This window comes from Tamandua tetradactyla, chromosome 3 (assembly GCF_023851605.1).
Source record: "Tamandua tetradactyla isolate mTamTet1 chromosome 3, mTamTet1.pri, whole genome shotgun sequence".
In the NCBI taxonomy this organism is placed as follows: Eukaryota; Metazoa; Chordata; class Mammalia; order Pilosa; family Myrmecophagidae; genus Tamandua; species Tamandua tetradactyla.
In genome coordinates, this window is record NC_135329.1 from 33,773,098 (window position 1) to 33,791,517 (window position 18,420).

General features: G+C 38.9%; 1 protein-coding gene across 1 annotated transcript; it reads right to left on the minus strand.

The window, feature by feature from the left end:
- Nucleotides 1-8,922: 8,922 nt before the first annotated feature.
- On the minus strand, nucleotides 8,923-15,107 carry DEFB108B (defensin beta 108B). The gene is made up of 2 exons (XM_077151708.1): nucleotides 15,020-15,107; nucleotides 8,923-9,080 (listed from the first exon to the last, which is right to left on the minus strand). Exons 1-2 carry the CDS (start codon nucleotides 15,105-15,107, stop codon nucleotides 8,923-8,925), a joined length of 246 nt encoding a protein of 81 aa, XP_077007823.1.
- Nucleotides 15,108-18,420: the final 3,313 nt, after the last annotated feature.

The window sequence follows — 18,420 nt, forward strand, 5'->3', positions numbered from 1 at the left end:
TTGCACTATCTGAATATAATTCTGCACAATTGAATATTAGGGTTGGCAGCTTCTATGATAGTCCCCAATGAGCCCCACTTCCTGATGCTCATGCCCCTATGTGATCACCTTTCCTTAGAGTGGGCTGGACTCCTGATGTACTGCTAATGAATAGAATGCTGCAGAGAGGATGGGATGTTGTTCCCACGATTAGGTTACAAGAAGATTGTGTGTTCCATCTTGGCTGCCCTCTCTTGCCCTCTTACTTGCTTGCTCTGTAGAAAGCCAGCTGCCATGTTGTGAGTTGCTTAGGTGGAAGCTCCTGTGGCAAAGGACTGATGACTTCAGCCATCAGCCAGTGAAAACTTGAGGCCTGCTGATCACAAAAGTGAGCTTGGAAGTGTAATGCCCCATCCAACCCACTCACCCACCAACAGTTTGGTGACTCCTCTGCTAACTAGTGAATTTAGTGATCAATGGTTATGCCCTCTCCAACAATGTTCTTTCTTGGGCCTTCTATCTCAACCTTATAGGAGGTGTCTGCTCCTTATATCTGCTATTAATATATTCTTTACAGTAAGCTTTACTCCTTACTAGCCAATCCCTTGCTGCTCAAATTCCTTATTACAGTTAATAATTCTTTACATGAAACTTTCCCTGTGCAAACATCTCTGTGGTTTCTTTTTTTTATTGGATAAAGACTGTTAAAGAATTTACAGCAGTAGTAGCTACAGAAAACAGTCTTGTAGAAATGGTATCTGCGGATTGGTTTACATATGATAGAATCACAATCATTCAAACTACCAACTGCAGTTGACTGAAATATTGCTGTCTTAGTTTGTAAGGCTGCAATGACAATTACTAAACAATGGGTTGGCTTAATAATAAGCATTTACTGACTCATGATTTCAGAGGCTAGAAGTCCAATTCAATGCATTGGCAAGGACATTCTTTTCCTCTAAAGTCTGTAGCATTTTGATGCTGGCTTGCCAAAATCCTTGGGATTCCTTGGCTTGCATTTCTGCTTCCATCACATGGCAATCTCTCTCCTCTCGTGTCTGTGCCTCCAGTTTCCACTGACTTCTGGTTTCTTCTGTTTATAAGGCCCAAAGTAGTATAGATTAAGACCCACCATGATTCACTTGGGCCACAATTTAACTAAAAAATACCACCTTCAAAATGTCCTATTTACAAATAAATTCATATCCACAGGAATGTTGGTTAAGATTAAGAACATGTCTTTTGAAATGGTACATAATTCCATCTACTACAGTTGTCAACTAAAGCACATGCCTTGAGAGCCTAACTAGCTGCTGCTTTTTTCCATTTAATGGCCATATTCATGACTGTAACTATGAAATGGATGGGTTAAATGTGCATGATTGCTTATAAAGGGAAAATTATAAGCTAATGCCTATTGGCATTATAAGTAATATAATTTAAGTAATTATATTAAATCTATTCTTGTTTGCTAGCTGCCAGAATGCATTATATCAGAAACAGAATGACTTTTAAAAAGGAAATTTGATAAGTTGCTAGTTTACAGTTCTAAGACCGAGAAAATGTCCCAATTAAAACAAGTCTTTAGAAATGTCCAATCTAAGGTATCCAAAGAAAGATACCTTGGTTCAAGAAGGCCGATAAAGTTCAGGGTTTCTCTCAAGGGAGAAGGCACATGGTGAACACAGTCAGGGCTTCTCTCTCAACTGAAAGGGCACATGGCAAACACGGCATCATCTGGTAGCTTTCTCACCTCGCTTCCGGTTTCATGAAGCTCCTGGGAGGCATTTTCCTTCTTCATCTCCGAAGGTCGCTGGCTCGTGGACTCTCTGCTTCATGGTGCTGCAGCATTCTCTGCTCTCTCAGAATCTCCTTCATTCTCCAAAATGTTTCCTCTTTTATAGGACTTGAGAAACTTATCATGACTCGCCCAAATGGGTGGAGACATGTCATCACCTAATTCAGTTAACAACCACTCTTGATTAAATCACATCTCCAGAGAGATGATCTGATTACAGTTTCAAACATCCAGTATTGAATATGGATTATTCTGCCTTTACGAAATGGGATTTTGATTAAAATATGACTTTTCTAGGGTCCATACATCCTTTCAAACCAGCACAATATATTTAAATATATTAAAAATTATAAGCTAATGACCATTCCTTATAATGGTATTATAAGTAATATATTACTGTCTCAAGTTGTATTTTTTATGGCCAAAAAATTCATGTTGTTGATAATCAAACATAAATATAATTGTGTGGGTGGCTGAACAACAAAGGCAGTTGAATTTAGTCTCAACAAGTTTTTTATATGAAAGTTAGGCTAGTTATCGGTAAAGATTGGGATCCTGAAATTTGGAATGGGGATATCAAGTTGAACAAGGTACAACTAACAATTTTGAACACTCAAGTATTCTGAGCCTTTCTTACCAGTAGAAGTTGCTTTTCCTTCATTGGCTGAGATTAGCCTTCCATTGTTTGAAAAGCCTTGTAAAAACCTTGCCTGCATGCCAAATCTTCTCAAGACTGACCACAACCATTTCATGTTGGCACCAGATGTATAAACCAGGTCAAGTCTTAGCACACTCCTGGGGACAAGTACACTCTATGACAAGGATTAAAAGACTTACACACCAAAAGAATTGCAAGACTGTGCTTATATATATTAGAAAAAAGCTGTGGGAACATGTGGAAATAGATTACAAGGATGTTAGGTCAAGGAGGTAAGACTATAACATCAGATAAGACTGAATTCATTTATATGGAGTCACTTACTAGAAATTTCAGATCTAATGTACTATTTTATGCAGTATTAAGGTGGCTTTAACCTCTTACTTAATTGGTTGACTAAAACTTGAACTAATTAGTATCCTGCAGTCAGTGAGGTTGAGATGCCAGAGCTGCTGTGATACAATGTGGAGAGGAGAATACAAAGGCATAAGAAGACAGTAATGGTGGGCTTGATTTATCATTGTAAATTGCACACTCCTTCCACCAAACTATGTTCCATAAGAAGGACCAGAAGATACTACCTTAACTAATGAGTTGAGATATAGATTAGTGGAGTATCATCTGTGTTCCTTAAAAGCTGTATGGTTGTTCTTCTTTGCAGTCCAGCTTCAAGTGTTGGGAATGTCACAATTCAGATGGGCTCCTGACTTTCAGTGGAAATGATGGGATTTCAAAGTATCAGAGGCCGAGTGGAAGCACTTAACTGCCAAATAACTGCCAAGTGACAGCACTTAATGTGTCAAAATAGGCACAGCTACTGTAAAAAAATAAACAGCAAGGCATACAGGCAGTCAGCATGCCATGTCTCACAGAGATCTTTGACAGTGACTAATTGTTCTTGGTGATACTAGGAATGGAATAGAGCAGTCTATTGGACTATATTACTTGACATACATACAGAGGGAAAGCTTTCGGTCTAGCGGCCAAAAATCCAATCTGAATCTCTACAGTGGAGAGTCATGGCCACTTCCCAGTTTCCAGACCTAAATCTATTCACAGATGCAGAGGCCCTTAAGTGCTTCAAGCATAACTCTTCCTTCCAGCCTGCCCTTAAGGGGGTTACAAGAACGATGGTGCACTGGGGAAAAGGAAATACCCAGGCCCTTAAGAGATTACTAGACACTGGCTATGATTGATGTTAATTCCTGGGGCCCAAAATGCCATTTTGACCAACCAAAGTGGGGGCTTAGTAGTCAGGTGACAGATGAAGTCTTAGCAGATTTGGCCCACAGTGGCCCAGTTGGCCCATGAATAACTGTGATTATTTCCCAGTTCCTAAACATATATTTGGAATGGACATACCGAGCACCTGGCAGAATTCCCATGGGTCATTATGGTAGAAAGGGCTAAATTGAAATCCTTAGAACTTCTACTCTTTTCCAAATCGGACACAATAGTGCACCCTTGAAGGAATTTCAGAGATTACTGTCAGACTTAAAATAAGCAGGGGTGGAGATATCTATCACATCAATGTTTAACTCATTGGTTGGATCAGTGCCGAAGTTAGATTTATCTTGGAAAATGAATATGTACTATTGTAAACTTAAGCAGGTAGTGACTTCAATGTAGCTGTTGTCCCAGGTATATGGGATTTCAGGGTATCAGAGGCTGAGTGACAATACTTAACTGCCAAAGACCTCTACTGTAAGAAACAGCTAGGCATATGTGAAGCAGTCAGCATGCTTTGTCTCACAGAGATCTTTGGCAGACACTCATTGCTCTTGGTAGCCCTAGGTATATTACCTTTACTGGAACAAATCAATACAGTCTCTGGAAATTGGTATGCAGCTATTGACTTGACTAACACCTTTCTCTCCATACAATTTGTAAAGACTACCAGAAGCAGTATGTTTTTGTCTGGTAGGATTAACATTGTGCCTTCACAGTGTTGCTTCAGGACATGTCAATTCTCCAGCACTTCTCCATAAAAGAGTCTAGAGAAATCTGGGTCATTTTGCCATTCCATGAAACACTGCACTGCTTTGCTACATTGACAACTTTTGCTGATTGGTTCTGTTGAGCAGGAAGTAGCAGCACCTTAGATACTTTAGTAAAACACATGTAAACTAGCAGATGAGAGAGAGAGACCTCACAAAAATTCAGGAGCCCACCATCTTTGTGACGTTTCTGAGGGTTCACTGGTCTTGAGCCTGTCCATTTATCCCCTCCAAACTGAGATAATAACTTCCTGTACATCATACCAAGATAATAAGGCACTGCATTTGAGAGATCTTTTTGGGTTTGGGAAGCAACATACATCACATTTGAATGTGCAAATGACAAAAGGCTGGATGATTGAGGGCAATGACCATTTGGAAATAAAGGTCTAAATCACATAATCAGGTAAGGAACCCCAACCTGCTGAGGTCCTGACTGAGAGTGAGAAAAATATGGAATAGGTAGTGTAAGAAGGAAGCGACAGATAGAAAAATGGAAATAGGCCCTCTGAAACTGTCCAGAAATCTGGGCACTAGGGTACTAGGAAAAGCTGTTCATTTAGAGGTTTCAATTACAGTTTAAATTTCAAGCACAGGGACTAATGGAACTTTGCAAGTTTTCCATTTGCTTGTGATATAGATGTTTTTATTTCTATATGATAATCATTTTCTTCTCCTTCCTTTTTAATTTTGTATACAAGCTACTGGGAATTAACTATAAAATTTAGTCTTTAGTAACAGAATGTTAAGGGGCTTGTGACTAAATTTGAGGAATAATTAATATGTTGATTAACAGCAGTTTTATAGCAATCATTATGATTTTTCAGGACTGTGTGCCTCCTCCTTTTTGGGGAAAGAGTAAGAAAAATGGTGGTATCCTACTAAGTAGAAATAGTTTGTTTTCCTACATGAAAGTTCAAATGTGCGTAGATAAGTGTGTATGGAAACTAGGTAGTCAAAACAGTACTTGTTTGTGTAGATTGTGCCTTGCTGCTCCAAACCCACCGTTTCTGCATGCCATGTGAAAACAGACATGGGCCTTTTAAAGATTTTGCCTTTGCCAGCTGGCACATGTCAATCTGTCAATGGAGGGATTTAGAGACACTTTGTAGGAGGCAAAAAGATTTTGCTTCTTGGTTCTGGTGTGCTTGCTAACCAGAGTCCTGCTGTGTGTATGGCTTCTCCTGCTACTGCTGAGTTTGCAACTTCTCCCGTGCTCAGCTCCTACAGCGTATGTAACTTCTTCAGCACTAGGCTCACGAAATCCCAGAGACCTGTTCAGCTTCAGGATCCTGCAGCACATGAAGTATTTCTAGCGCCTGACCTGTCTCTTGCAGCATATGGCAGTCTCCAGCCTCCAGGGTCCAGCAGCTTTTCCCAGCACTCACCTCAGGCAATTCTGTAGTGGATTACCTCGGATGGGATACCTCCCCACAAACCTGGTACCCAAGAGGGTAGATTTCTGTGCAGGGAACAGATCTCCACCAAGTTCTATTCTACAAAACCCAAGCTCTTGGGTTTCCACTGTGCAGCACCACAGCAACTTTTCCGTCATTGGGGAGCCACATCAGTGTTCTCTCCAACAACACCTGCCTTTCGGGGGGATGATGAGTGCTCTTCCTTGAACGTTCTATTGTAGCTCTACGGACGATGCCTTCTCCCTCTACCTGCTAACCCAATACTTTTAAGAGTGCTCTTTACTTATCTCTCTTTAATGCCTCATTATTTCACTCCCTATGTATGTGTATTATATGTAACATATATTATATATAATAATTCTTTGCACAAAATTTCCCTCTTTAATTACTGTGTTATCTCTTCTGTTTCCATCCAAATTGATACAAATTGAACTATTAGTTGCATATTGTAAAGGCCAAGAGAAAGTTTAACTGAGTTTAAATTCCAGATCTGTCACTTACTAGACATGTTGCTTTCGGAAAGTTGCTTGATCTGTATGTGTCTCTGTGCCCTTATCTGTTTAATGTGGATAGTTCAGTATTAATTTCACAGGTTTTGTGACATTTGTATTACTTGTTTTAGGTAAATATCTTAGAACATTTCCTGAAACATATTAATTATTTTGTAAGAGATAGCTATTCTTCTCTTGAACATAGGATTTTCTGTGAGGCTTCCTGTGGTCCCCTATGCCTAGATATTCCATACAATCACATATCTTGGTGCTAATTCCAGGATTCCTGGTCTTGGTCTCACACTATGGGACTCCTGAGCTACTGACTCTTCTCACTGCCAGACAGGAGGGAGTTTCTTTCTGGTTGATGGTGGGAATAGGGGGAAGTGTACGCTTTAATTGCTTATTACTTAGGAAATTTTGTCTAAATTTGCAAATCACATTCTCCTTTTCATTTCCTCTGTGCAATGTTAAATTACCCCAAGAGCTTGGGTTTTGTAGAATAGAAGCCAGAAGGACCCTCATATTGCTTTTAGCCTCTGCTCTGCTACTTGTCACTTTAGACAATGATTGATGTGTTTCAAGTAAATATGTGTTTCATATTTAAATATGAGCAGGAGCAGAAGAAAAATAATAAACATGGGTTAAGAAATCAAAATATTATTATCTGCTATTAATGAATAGGTTAATAATTAGTGTCAGAGAGATGCAAAAAATAAGTAATTTGAGAAGTAATTCTTGTGTAGAGTGAGGTAAAGAGTTGTAGTTGAAAGCAAAGCAATAACAAAAAAAACATTGTGAAAAGATAGAAAAATCAAAGGAAAAACTTACTGTAATAGCAGAACTGTTTTAAAATTAATTATAGAAGTTAGAAAGTGGGTGTATGATTGCAACATAAAGGGAAATTCATTGTGATGGGTTTATTATATTTGTCTAAACTCCTTTTCTTCCAGGTAGGCACTTACCTCTAAGAATAAATAATTTGCAATGCAAGAAACATATTATGGGTTTAGTTGGTGATGTTATTTCAAGAGTAGTACTGGGAAAACTTGGCACCTCAACAGAGTAAAGTTAGTTGAGCTATGTGTAAATTTCTGAGATTTTGAATCTGAAGCTTTGAACTCTCTGAGATTTTGATTAGCACATGCAGCACAACTTAACATCCCTTTTTGGCCAAATAATTATAAGTGGAGAATAAAATCCAGTTAATATATCTCTAAGTATCTTGATTCTGCACAATTCCAATGGCCTGCGGATGCTTTCACAAGCTTTCATGCAAAATGAAACGTTAGCAATGATGTCTCTTTACTTAAAGCAACCAAAACTGTCTAAGATGAGCAAAAATTAATGTGTGGGAAAAATATTCAGTGGCAGTGATAGGCAGAATAATGCCTTTCCCATCTCCCTTCTGCCCCCCTCCCCCCACCACATATTCTAGTCCCTGGAAACTGTAAATATGTTACCTTACATGGCAAAGAAGAATTGAGGTTGCATGTGGAATTAAGATGGCTCATTGTCTGATCTTAGAATAGAGAGAGCATCCTGGATTATCTAGGTTTGCAGAATGTAATTGCAAGGATCCTAAAAAAATGGAAGAGGGAGGCAGAAGAGGAGTACTGAGTGATGCAATGTGAACAAGACAACACGCCATTGCTGGCTTTAAAGATGGAGGAAGGGGTCCATGAGCCAAAGCACGTGGTCTGTAGAAGCTGGAAGAGGCAACGCAATGGATCCTTCCGAGGAGCCTCCAGGAGAGACCTGACAACACCTGGGTTTTAGTCCAGTAAGGCTGGTGTTAGACTTCTAACCAACAGAACTGCAAGATGATAAATTTGTGTTGTTTTACGACACAAAGGTTGTGAGTAATTTGTTATAGCGGCAATACAAAACAGGTACTGTTGTTTAGGAGATGGAAGGAAAAGCTGAATGATTAGGCTCAATGGAAGGTGAGGACTAAGGAACCCCAAGGCTCAGCCAGGAGTACAGGGACAGGCCTGGAGCAATGATGGAGAAGGGTGTGGACGAGGTTGTCCTTTGTCTATGGGTTCCCCACCCCAGGATTCAGATTTCTGGTAAAGTGTGATTGACGTGGGGTAATCTGATTGTGTGAGTTCCTTTGTGCTGACCCTTTGTCCTGGGGTGCAACCCTGAAAGGTCCTAATGGAATTGGGAACAGTCCCTCCAGAAGAAGAGTGAAGGGATGTGATGTCAGGCAAAAACAATAGATATTTTGTGAAAGTTCCTCCCACCTCAGGTCATTTTCAACCAAAACTCATCTAGATCCAGTAGAAAAATTGGATGTACTGGGATTCAAATAGTCATCAAGAGATAACATGCAACATGAATTTAACAAATAGATTTTGTGTTTGCTGTTTGTTTTTTAATTGGTACTCTGTAAGAATCCTCATCAGGGAAAAAGAAAGAGAAGAGGGAGGGAGGGGGAGAAGAGAAGATCAGGGAGGAGAGGAGAGGGGAGGGGAGGGGAGAGGAGGGAAGGAGAGGTGAGGGGAGGGGAAAGAGGAGAAGAGAGAAGAGAAGAACAGTGGTAATATTAAAACACCCCCACCCCCAAAGAAAGTCTTCACTTGGGAGTCGTTCTCTCGATTCTTGGTATACTAATCACAGGCAGGCAGCACGCTCGGCCACCCAAACATCTCCCCACGTGGATTTCTGTTTCAATGCAAAAGTGACGACAGGAGCCGTTTGGACGCTCACAAATCTCCTTGAACATGCCCCTGGCTGCACAGATAAGAGGGTTATTGCCATTTATTAGTTTCTGATTCTTTACTGCAATACATAGGAGAGAGAGGGATCTGGAGACAATTTTATGTGGTTTATTTTGTTTGTTTGCCGTTCGTTGTTTAAACCAATACTTAAAAAATCTGATGTCACACACAAATTTGGATTTCTGTCATTCTTGAAAAGACTGGCAATACTGAGAGCACACCTAGTAACAAAAGGCTAAAGCTGAGTAGCCCTGCCCCTTTAGGAGGGGCGTGCATAATCCAGTTTATTCCAGCCTTCTCACTGGAAACACTGTAACGATGATAGCAAGGGGCACCTGTATTTAATATCAGTGTTGTATTGCTGATTTTTCACAGCGTAGAAGAAGTTTTTATGAAAGAAAAATGTCTTCATACATATTTCTTTAATAGTAGAACTGAAATACAAATTTAAAAGAAACACCTTTCAAGGAAGTTGTTAGAACAGATATTTTCTGGGGAAGGGAACAATATTCCCACATATTGAATATACAAACATTCTGTACCGGTATTTCTTAATATCCTGATACGCCACTCGTTACTGATCTCTCTGGCACTGAAGGTCTTCGAGGTTGCACCTCTAGAGACCATTGCACACATCAATAGTGAAGCTTGCAAATTTTTTTATGGGCGGATCAACTATGTTTCTTCAAAACTTTGAATAGTGTGTGATGATTGTCCCAAGTTATCACAGTTCTGGAGATGGGTCACACACATTGAGGTTGCTAGGTTTAAAAACTGGTTTATTCTGAGTAGTCTTCATATGTAACAAAGTATACCATTTTCTTGACAACTTCTTAAATCCTTTACTGACAGTAAAATATGTGCCAAAGTCAGCAATTTCATTTTTTCCAATCATTCCGCAAGATCTCAAGACCAATATTTGAATAGCTTCAAATCAATAATGATATTTATTATACTTTCAATGAATGCTTATGAATTGAACTGAAATCCAAACATTAAATTGAGTTTAACTCACCAATGTTCATAATGCAATTAGTTAATTGACCTAAGAGCAAATATACATCATGTTTATACTAAAAAAAAATCAATGATCTGAGTGCTGAGCACTAGGTAAGACCAGTGGAAATCTTGGTTTTTGGACCCTTGGACTTCACATCTCTTCCTTTTATATGTAAACTGTTCAGTGGCAATATATGCTGATTGGCCCATTTACCCCTTGGGCTAAAATTAGCATATTGCCTCTGATTGGCAGTATCGAGGGACTGCCTGAGATTGGTACATTATGGAATATGAACCACTGACATATCTTGCGATATGTGATAACTCACCCTTGTACCTTAGCGCATCCTTTGTGGGGTTTTTTGTATCCTACTGACTGCTTCTGATCTCACTATTGGGTGGTAAATTCCTCCAGAGAAGTCTTCATGCTTTATCCTTCTCTGTATATCTCCCAGAACCCAGTCTAGGTCCCAGCATATAATAGGTTTTCAGTAAATAATTGTGGAACAATTGGTTAAATTATATCTGTTTTCCATCCTGTAACATGTTTGTGTGGAAATTTTTTTAACACCCTTAGTGCACATGTCCTGGAATTGTGTGTGCCGTTTGGTTGCAATTGACCCATAATGCATTGAATTTTCAAGTCACAAAAGAGCTTTGTAAAACATGACATATGGTTACTCATTGATAAGAATTCAAGAATAAGGTGAGGGCATTTTTCCTACTTTGTTGTTTCATTCGTTCCTTGCTAGTGAGCCTTTTATACTGCCGATGTGAGCACAATATGCCATTTCTAACTTTTTGCTTTTAGAAATATTAAGTTAGAGTTATATTGAACATCATAGATTATTTTACCCAATCATTTTATTTTATAGATAAGGAAATGGGACCCAAAGAGAGGAAGTAATTTGTCCAAGATCACCTTCTACAGAGCAAGGGGATCAGGGACAGAACTAAAGTTTGTGTGTCTTAAATTCCATTCAATTTGCCCCTCTTGCCCTCTCTGTTTCCTCCTTTCCTCTCCCAGGCTTCCGAAAGAAAATTTGCATCTATTGCAAATGGCAGTCTAAGGACAGCTTGTGAGGACTTTCCCCAATTTCACACAGATCCAGCTGCTGTTAGCAATATCCTGCATTTTCTTCTCTAGTCTTGGTGCAATCCATTTTGGCTATAAACAATGCTATTGCCTCTGCTCTTCTAACCTCATGCTACTTTCCTTTATTTTAACTGAATGACATTAAAAACAAAAAATGAATTAGTTTTTAAAATTTGGAAGTTTAAAAACTTAATCAAAAGCATTCATGTCTCAGTGATATGGCTGCAGGTCATACATTTAAAAATATTTTCAATTGATTTCTTCTATCAAACCTATATATTTTGTGAGGATGATGCATAGTAAGTACTAATCAAATACATCTTTAGTATTGCCATAAGGACAATTATCTTCTAAGCTGAAGTTACCAGGTTTATGTGCACCTGAGTTAACATTACTGGACTCTTTAGAGTCATACAAGGGGAGCAGCACAATAGAAACTGAAGGTGAGATGAAGAGTGAAAGTCAGGAAGTGAAGACAAACCCTTGACTCTGACATTTAGCTCAGTTTTTCACCTTAGGAGAAGTACTTCACTTTTCCGGCTCTTGATTTTCTCCTTTATAAAATAAGAAAAAAATGGATTAAATCAACCCTTTCCAATCTTATCACTGAATGATTTCACAGTATGTGCACTCTATTTAGCCACTTTGCTAATCCCATCAAAGCTAACTGTTCTTTTATTTTTGGCATTTGTTAAAAAAAAATACCTATTTTTACCTTAGTATAATGGAAAATATTTTCAAGTCAATTCATAAAGTGTTCAATGGGTCTCTTACGCATCAGCTCTTCAGACTGGGGTGGGGTCAGTAATCACAGCCCCAACAGTAGAGCTCTGGACCAGCCTGCCATGTGTCTGGGGAAGAGGACATACTTCACACACACAGGCACATATGGCTGGATGGATGCTGGAATAGAGCAGATTTTGAGAGCACTTGTGTCTCTCAGTGGTTATAAAGCTGCTTGGTAATTGTAAGTGAGCTTTGAGATGACTGTATGTTATGCAGATAAACAGAAAAAGTATGTAAAAAAATGTAAAAAAGTATGGATTGATGAGCGTTCAGTATACGTAAAGGAAGTACGCTTCACTAATCTATCTCTTTCTCATCCCATCCATCTGGAAGGGCCTTCTTGTGCTCATTCATTCGTTCATTCATTGACCCATTCACTTATATTCAGTTAACATTTATTATCTGTTTTTCCTTTTTTTGCTTGCTCACAAGGGGTCCATCAATATTTCTTACTGAGTAGTACTTTCAGATGACTAAAATAAAAATCCTTAATGGTATGTAGATGTTCAAATCCCTTCATGAATAGAGTTCACTCTACCTAGTAGGACTCATTTCACCTTGAATACTCTTTGTGCTTGCCTGGATGGTCTAACGCAAATCCCTGCTTCTTCAGTGGTTGTAGTTTCCTAAGACTGTTCTCTCGGTTATCTTGAACACAATAGATATATAGTGCAGAAATAGGGTATGAGGGCCAGAGAGATTTTACAGGTCACTTGGGCTAAAATCACCCACCCAATGCACCACTTCTTTCTCTGGATGTGTTGGCTAAGATGCTGATAGATGGCCTTTCTCAGCAGTCAGGTCCAGTTTCTTCATAGCTCTGCTTTTTTTTTCCAAATGTTTTTTTTTTTTTAAATGTATGGAAATAATTTCTTACAATTTTCACATATTAGCTTTCATTCTTTTATCCTTTTTGATAACTTGAAATAAAACCAATTACTTTGCTCACTGAAGGGATACATGGAGAACATGTAAGAGTGAGTTCTATAGAATTGTTTGAAAACTCAAAGACTCCCTGAGAATGGAAGCTATATGCCTGCAATGCTGTTCAGATGATAATCATTGCTAGTATCATCATCATCCTCATCTTCGTCTTCCCCTATCTAATTACTGCCATAGTTGGGCACTTATTAAGTTCCAGGTACTTTGCTAAGCATTTCACGTGTGTTATCTCATATGACCTTCCTAATGATCATTTAACACATTGGTGTTGCTATTAATGACATTTTACACAAAAGGAAATAGAGTTAGGAGGCTGCATACTTGCCTTTGGTTGCACAGTGAGGCAAGGATTGAAAGTACCTAGTGTGATATTTTGGCTATTAAGGTATGCTGTATTTGATAAATATTTGTTGAAATGAACCAAGCTAGACTGAAAATGCAATCCTCCTTAAATTACTGTCTTTCCCAGTTAATATTTTTTTCTCAGTCTGTAGAAGATAACCAATAGCAGGCAGTCAGAGGACAGAGTTCAATTGTTCAGGCTCCTTCTTTTCTTCCTTCTCTATGTACCTCTTACCCTGTTCAGACTCTTCATACACACATATGCAAACACATACACACAAACACACACATGTAAAGAGATACATGTACACTCATGAAAACACAGAAACATACATGCAAGCACACATCAAAGAGAAAATTAGTAGGGAGAATTTACAGATTAAAGCCTTCTTCAGCTCAACACTCTCAGTACTGAACCAATCCCATGATTTTCCTTCCAAAGCCTACTACTGCAATCAGGTCTCTTAAGGCTTAGTGCCTCAGAACTGCACCACTTGTGCTGCTTTTGGCTTTTTTCTCTCTTGACACCATGATTTATTTCACTCATGGCTTTGACTTATGAAGGCTTTGTTTCCTCCTGCCCACATTCTATTTGGGGCGGGGTAAGGGGGACGCTGTTGACTGTTTTCTGGACTATAACAATCAACTGTGACCACTTGGAAGACAAAGGCCATCATATTTTTTATTCCTTGTATGCCTGCTTCCTGAAATAAGACCCCAAATACAGTGACTGTTCAATATCTACTAAATTGGACTGACTTTCCACTTCCAATTTTTCTTCACTTCAATCTCTCCCCTGTGCTGCCTCCAGATTAACTCTCCTGAGACAGTGTTGGAATTGTCTTACAATCTGCCCTCCAACTCTGAAATGCTGTCTATGTGTTAATAGTATGTAGTCTGTCCAAACACAGATTCAGAGTGGAAAGTCTGGATTTACCAAGAATAAGCAGGCCTGATATACTTCCTGTTGGAAATTTTAGGACATGTCTTCTTTTTCAGGGAAGCCTTCCTCAGCATAAAGTAGAGAAATCAATGCTTTCTTAAAATACAAGAGAATTGTCTATTTTCTACTCCCTCCCAACCTTTGAGGTCCTTGGTTCTCAGTAAAAGAGGAGAAGATATCCCACTTTGCGTTGAGCAATAAGTAGCATATTCATCCTTGGATCTACATACCCGGGAGAGCCCACACCACTGCAGAGTCATCTCTGATCCTTGTGTTTAATTTCTACTTTAAAAGACTAAGAGTTGAAAGGCAAGAAGGAGTGCCAGGGGTGGAATGGAAATTTTAGGGATGGAATCAAACCCAAAGGACTAACTAGATTGAAGACAATGCATTAGAGGTTTCTTAGACTGACAGCAATCCTCCTAAGGAGACTACAATAACTTCTTCCTGGGTCCACTATAGCTTTGGCATAGCTCTTATGCCAATGACTTAAGAAAACTAACTTTTGCTGACAGTAAATGAAGGCATTTTGGGCCCATTTCCTATTACCCAGAATCTGAAACTGCCAAGAAACTTGTTTAATTAAACTCGCTTTTAGTAATGGAGCAGAGAGAATTTCAGACACTTAAAATGCTCCTGGTTTCATTTCATCTAACTGAGAGTTGTGTAGAACTAATGAATGGGTCAGTTGGCTACAGGTCTCTCCTCCAATGGCCTGTCCTAATTTCCTATGAAACCTTTTCTCAGGATATAGATAATGGCAATTTTGTTCTTAGTATTGGATCCCCTCAAGTTCTCAGGCTATCTACTCTTACTAAGCCTTCAGCAAAGTTTATTTTGTTACCTGGTAGAACTTGGCTCATAAAGAAGACAATGGTAAGGAAGAGGACAACAATTTCCGTGGTTGAAGGGAAGAGAAAGCTTGGCTTCATTTCCAAGAGGCAGAGAAAACTTCTGTCTGTGGCTCTCTAGTAGAATGTCTTTGTTTGGTTAATAAGTGCCCTTCTGTACCTCATTAGAAGTATTTTTGGACAGAAGTATCTTATTTATTCAGAATGGCCTTCATGGGAAGACTGAGAGTTCTTGTTTTGTTGGACATTCAGTTCATTTGAAGGATGTGGGTGCACAGTTTTGAGCAGAACACCTTATTAAATGGGAACATCAGCTACAAACATTTTGGCAACAGATGAAAGTTTATAAACAAAGAACCAACTCTACTGTATAAAAATTAGGCTCTGTTGAGAAATCAGTTGGTTTTATTGGTGACTGAACATCTGTGAGCAAATCCTTCCCACTCTCTACTAGCCTTACTAATAATTACTCTCTCCATTCCCTCCTGATTTGTATTTTCCAGCCCTCTGCTCATGGCAGATTCCTTACCACATTATATTGCTGGTTTGATGAACATATATTTGCCTCCTCCATTAATGTGTTGGTTTCCTGCTTGCAAGGACCATGCTTTAATCATCAGAGTTGAAGGGAAAATTGAATCATATAGTCATTTGCTCTCAAATCCTCTTTATCACATGGAACAGTGCAAGACAGTGAAACGCCCTTAAACATGGAAGCTGGAGATCTAGATTTGAGTTCTAAATGTCCTTAACTCTCAATAGCACTTCTGTTGAATCTATATTGGAGACTCTCAATCATTGCTGTGTATAAATTGAGAAAATTGTATGAATTTCTCAATTGAGAAAAAGTTGTTTTATAAATACAGATACTTAGCTCCACTCAAGGAAATTTTAGTTTGTGTGCAGTGGGGCCTAGAAGTCTGTATTTTAACAAGTTTTCTGGGTAATTATGATGAATTTGGTTCTTGACTAGTCACTTGAAAATATTAACTTAAATCATCTTTAAGGTTCCCCCTAGTTCTAATATCTGAATATTCTAAGTTCTCTCAGTTATATTAGTATAGATATCATGTTTGAATTTTACAAGTGATAGCACCAGGGTGCATGTGTCTGCATGTGTGTACCTGTGTGTATGTGTACAGCATGGAAGGGTGAAACTTTTCTTCAATGTGTGCAAATTTAGATACCAATTTTATAAAGAAGACTCAGGTATTGTCAGGAAGATGAACAAAATTGGCAGAGCAACCTATTGGGAAGAGCCTATTATAATAAGAGAGACTAAACTTGATGAAGAACCAAGCAGTTTAGAATGAGAAGGAAGGGAAAGCATATGAGATACAATTTACAGGGGCATGATCAGAGAAACACAAACACACATGTAATATGTGAGAAAGTAGGTATACAGGGGTAATCCAGATATTTTTAGCCTGAGTGTCCTGGTAAATGGTACCAATATCTACTAAGATTCTGAATATTAAAAGAAATTCATTTGGCATCCAGCCTCCGATAAGGCCCTTGATGATCCTACTTCATGGTGTCCATGCCCTTGTCCCTTCCCCTTCCATACTGAATTAGGCTGATTTGTGTAATCTGTAGGGTGTCACAGAAATGACAGAGTATTGTTTCTGAGGCTATGTCGTAGAAAACATTACAGCTTCAGTCCTATGTTCTTGGATCCCTCCCACTGGGAGAAGCTATCATACATTTCGTGAAGATACTCAAGGAGAACTAAGAGAAATGTCCACATTGTGAGGCACTGAAGCTTCCTGACAGCACACATGTGAGTGAGCCTTCTCAAAAGTGGAGCCTCTAGAACCAGTTAAGCCCTCAGATGACTGTGGTCCCAACTGACAACTTTCCCACAACATCATAAGCGAGTCCAATCCAAACTATCCATCTAAGTATCTTTAGATCCCTGATACACAGAAAATGCATGAGATAATAAATACAAATTATTGTTTTAAGCCACTAAGTTTTGGGGCAATTTCCATGAAGCAACATATAATTAATATTTTGGTACCTGGAAATGGGCTACTGCCTTAACAAAAATCTAATATGTGAGAATGGCTGTGGACTCAGGTATGGATAGAAGCTGGAAGGACTGAGCAGAACATTGGTGAAAGCTTAAGTATTTGAGTGTCTGGTAATATGTCTATGGACTTTGAGTAGGCTTTCAGGGAGGGCTTAAAGGAGAGTAAAGAGAATGTTATTGACAACTGGAGGAGGGGGATCATTATTATATAGTGGAAATTTAGCAAAACTGATGCCTATAGTAATCTGGAAAATAGAAACCTTGTTTAATGAACTGGGTATTCTAACTAAGAAGAGTTCCAGGCAAACTGGTTAAGGCATCTCCGGACTTCCTTGTTCTTATACTAAAATGCGAGAGGCAACAAATAAAGAAAGTACTGTTAAAGAAGAAAGAACCAGATTTTGAAAATTCTCAACCCCTCCAGGTGGCAAATGATGCTCAAATTAGAATTGGCTTCCATGGAAATATCAAATCCAGAGCACTGCCAGAAAAACTGGTCTAAAGATAAAGCTGATTGTATGTATGGCTGCAAAGTTCTTTAAGACAGCATGATCTAAGATAGTGTCATAGAGAACTTCCCAGACAAACAACAGGGTTTCCATAAAAGTTAAGGGTTTTATTCCTCAGCAATAGCAACTAATGCCCAAGGTAAAGAAGGACTCATTTGGAAGGGTTTGTGGATGTGACTTTTATCTAATGGAGTGAACTCAGTAAGATTCCCAGGGTACCAATAAAGTTTTAAAATAATTACATTGCAAGAAATACCAAAGCCTGGACAGAAAGAGTCAGAGAGAGGTCTAAATGATAAGAGACTTTTGGATCTCCCAGAAGAAAGAGAGTCGGACTGAGAAGCAAAGCATCTGCAGAGGTTACCTTTGATGGCAAAGGAAAGATGACTTGGAAGGCTGATTCTACAGCCAGGAGGGTGAAGCCAAGAACCCTGGAGAATCATTCCCAGGCATGAATAGGACTGAATTATAATTAAAAATCATACATCATTTGCCTTGCTGGATTTCATAACTACTATGGATCAATGACTGTGCTTTGCCTCCTATTTGTCTCCTTTTTATATAAGACTGCTTTTTAGAAGTTATATGCCTGTCCTATTCTTATATCTTGCATGTGGGGGATATTTGCCTTGTCTCTTCTTTTTTTCACAGGTCTTTGAAACAAGAGAGACTGTACTTGAGGAACTGTACTTAAGGGATCATACCTGCAGAGCTTCATCCATACTTGGAATGAGATCATGGACTTTTGGTTGGAGATGAAATAGGATGAAATTTGGGAAGGGATGAGCACAGTTTGCAGATGGAGGGATGTGAATAATTGACAGGCAGGGAAAGAGCCTCCAAGATAGCCTCT

Excerpts from the sequence above, each read along its gene's own strand:
- DEFB108B (XM_077151708.1), bottom strand. The coding sequence starts at position 15,107 with ATGAAGCCAAGCTTTCTCTTCCCTTCAACCACGGAAATTGTTGTCCTC. Across the intron at positions 9,081-15,019 it reads TATGAGCCAAGTTCTACCAG|CCAGGGGCATGTTCAAGGAG; the intron begins GTAACAAAATAA and ends TTATCTGTGCAG.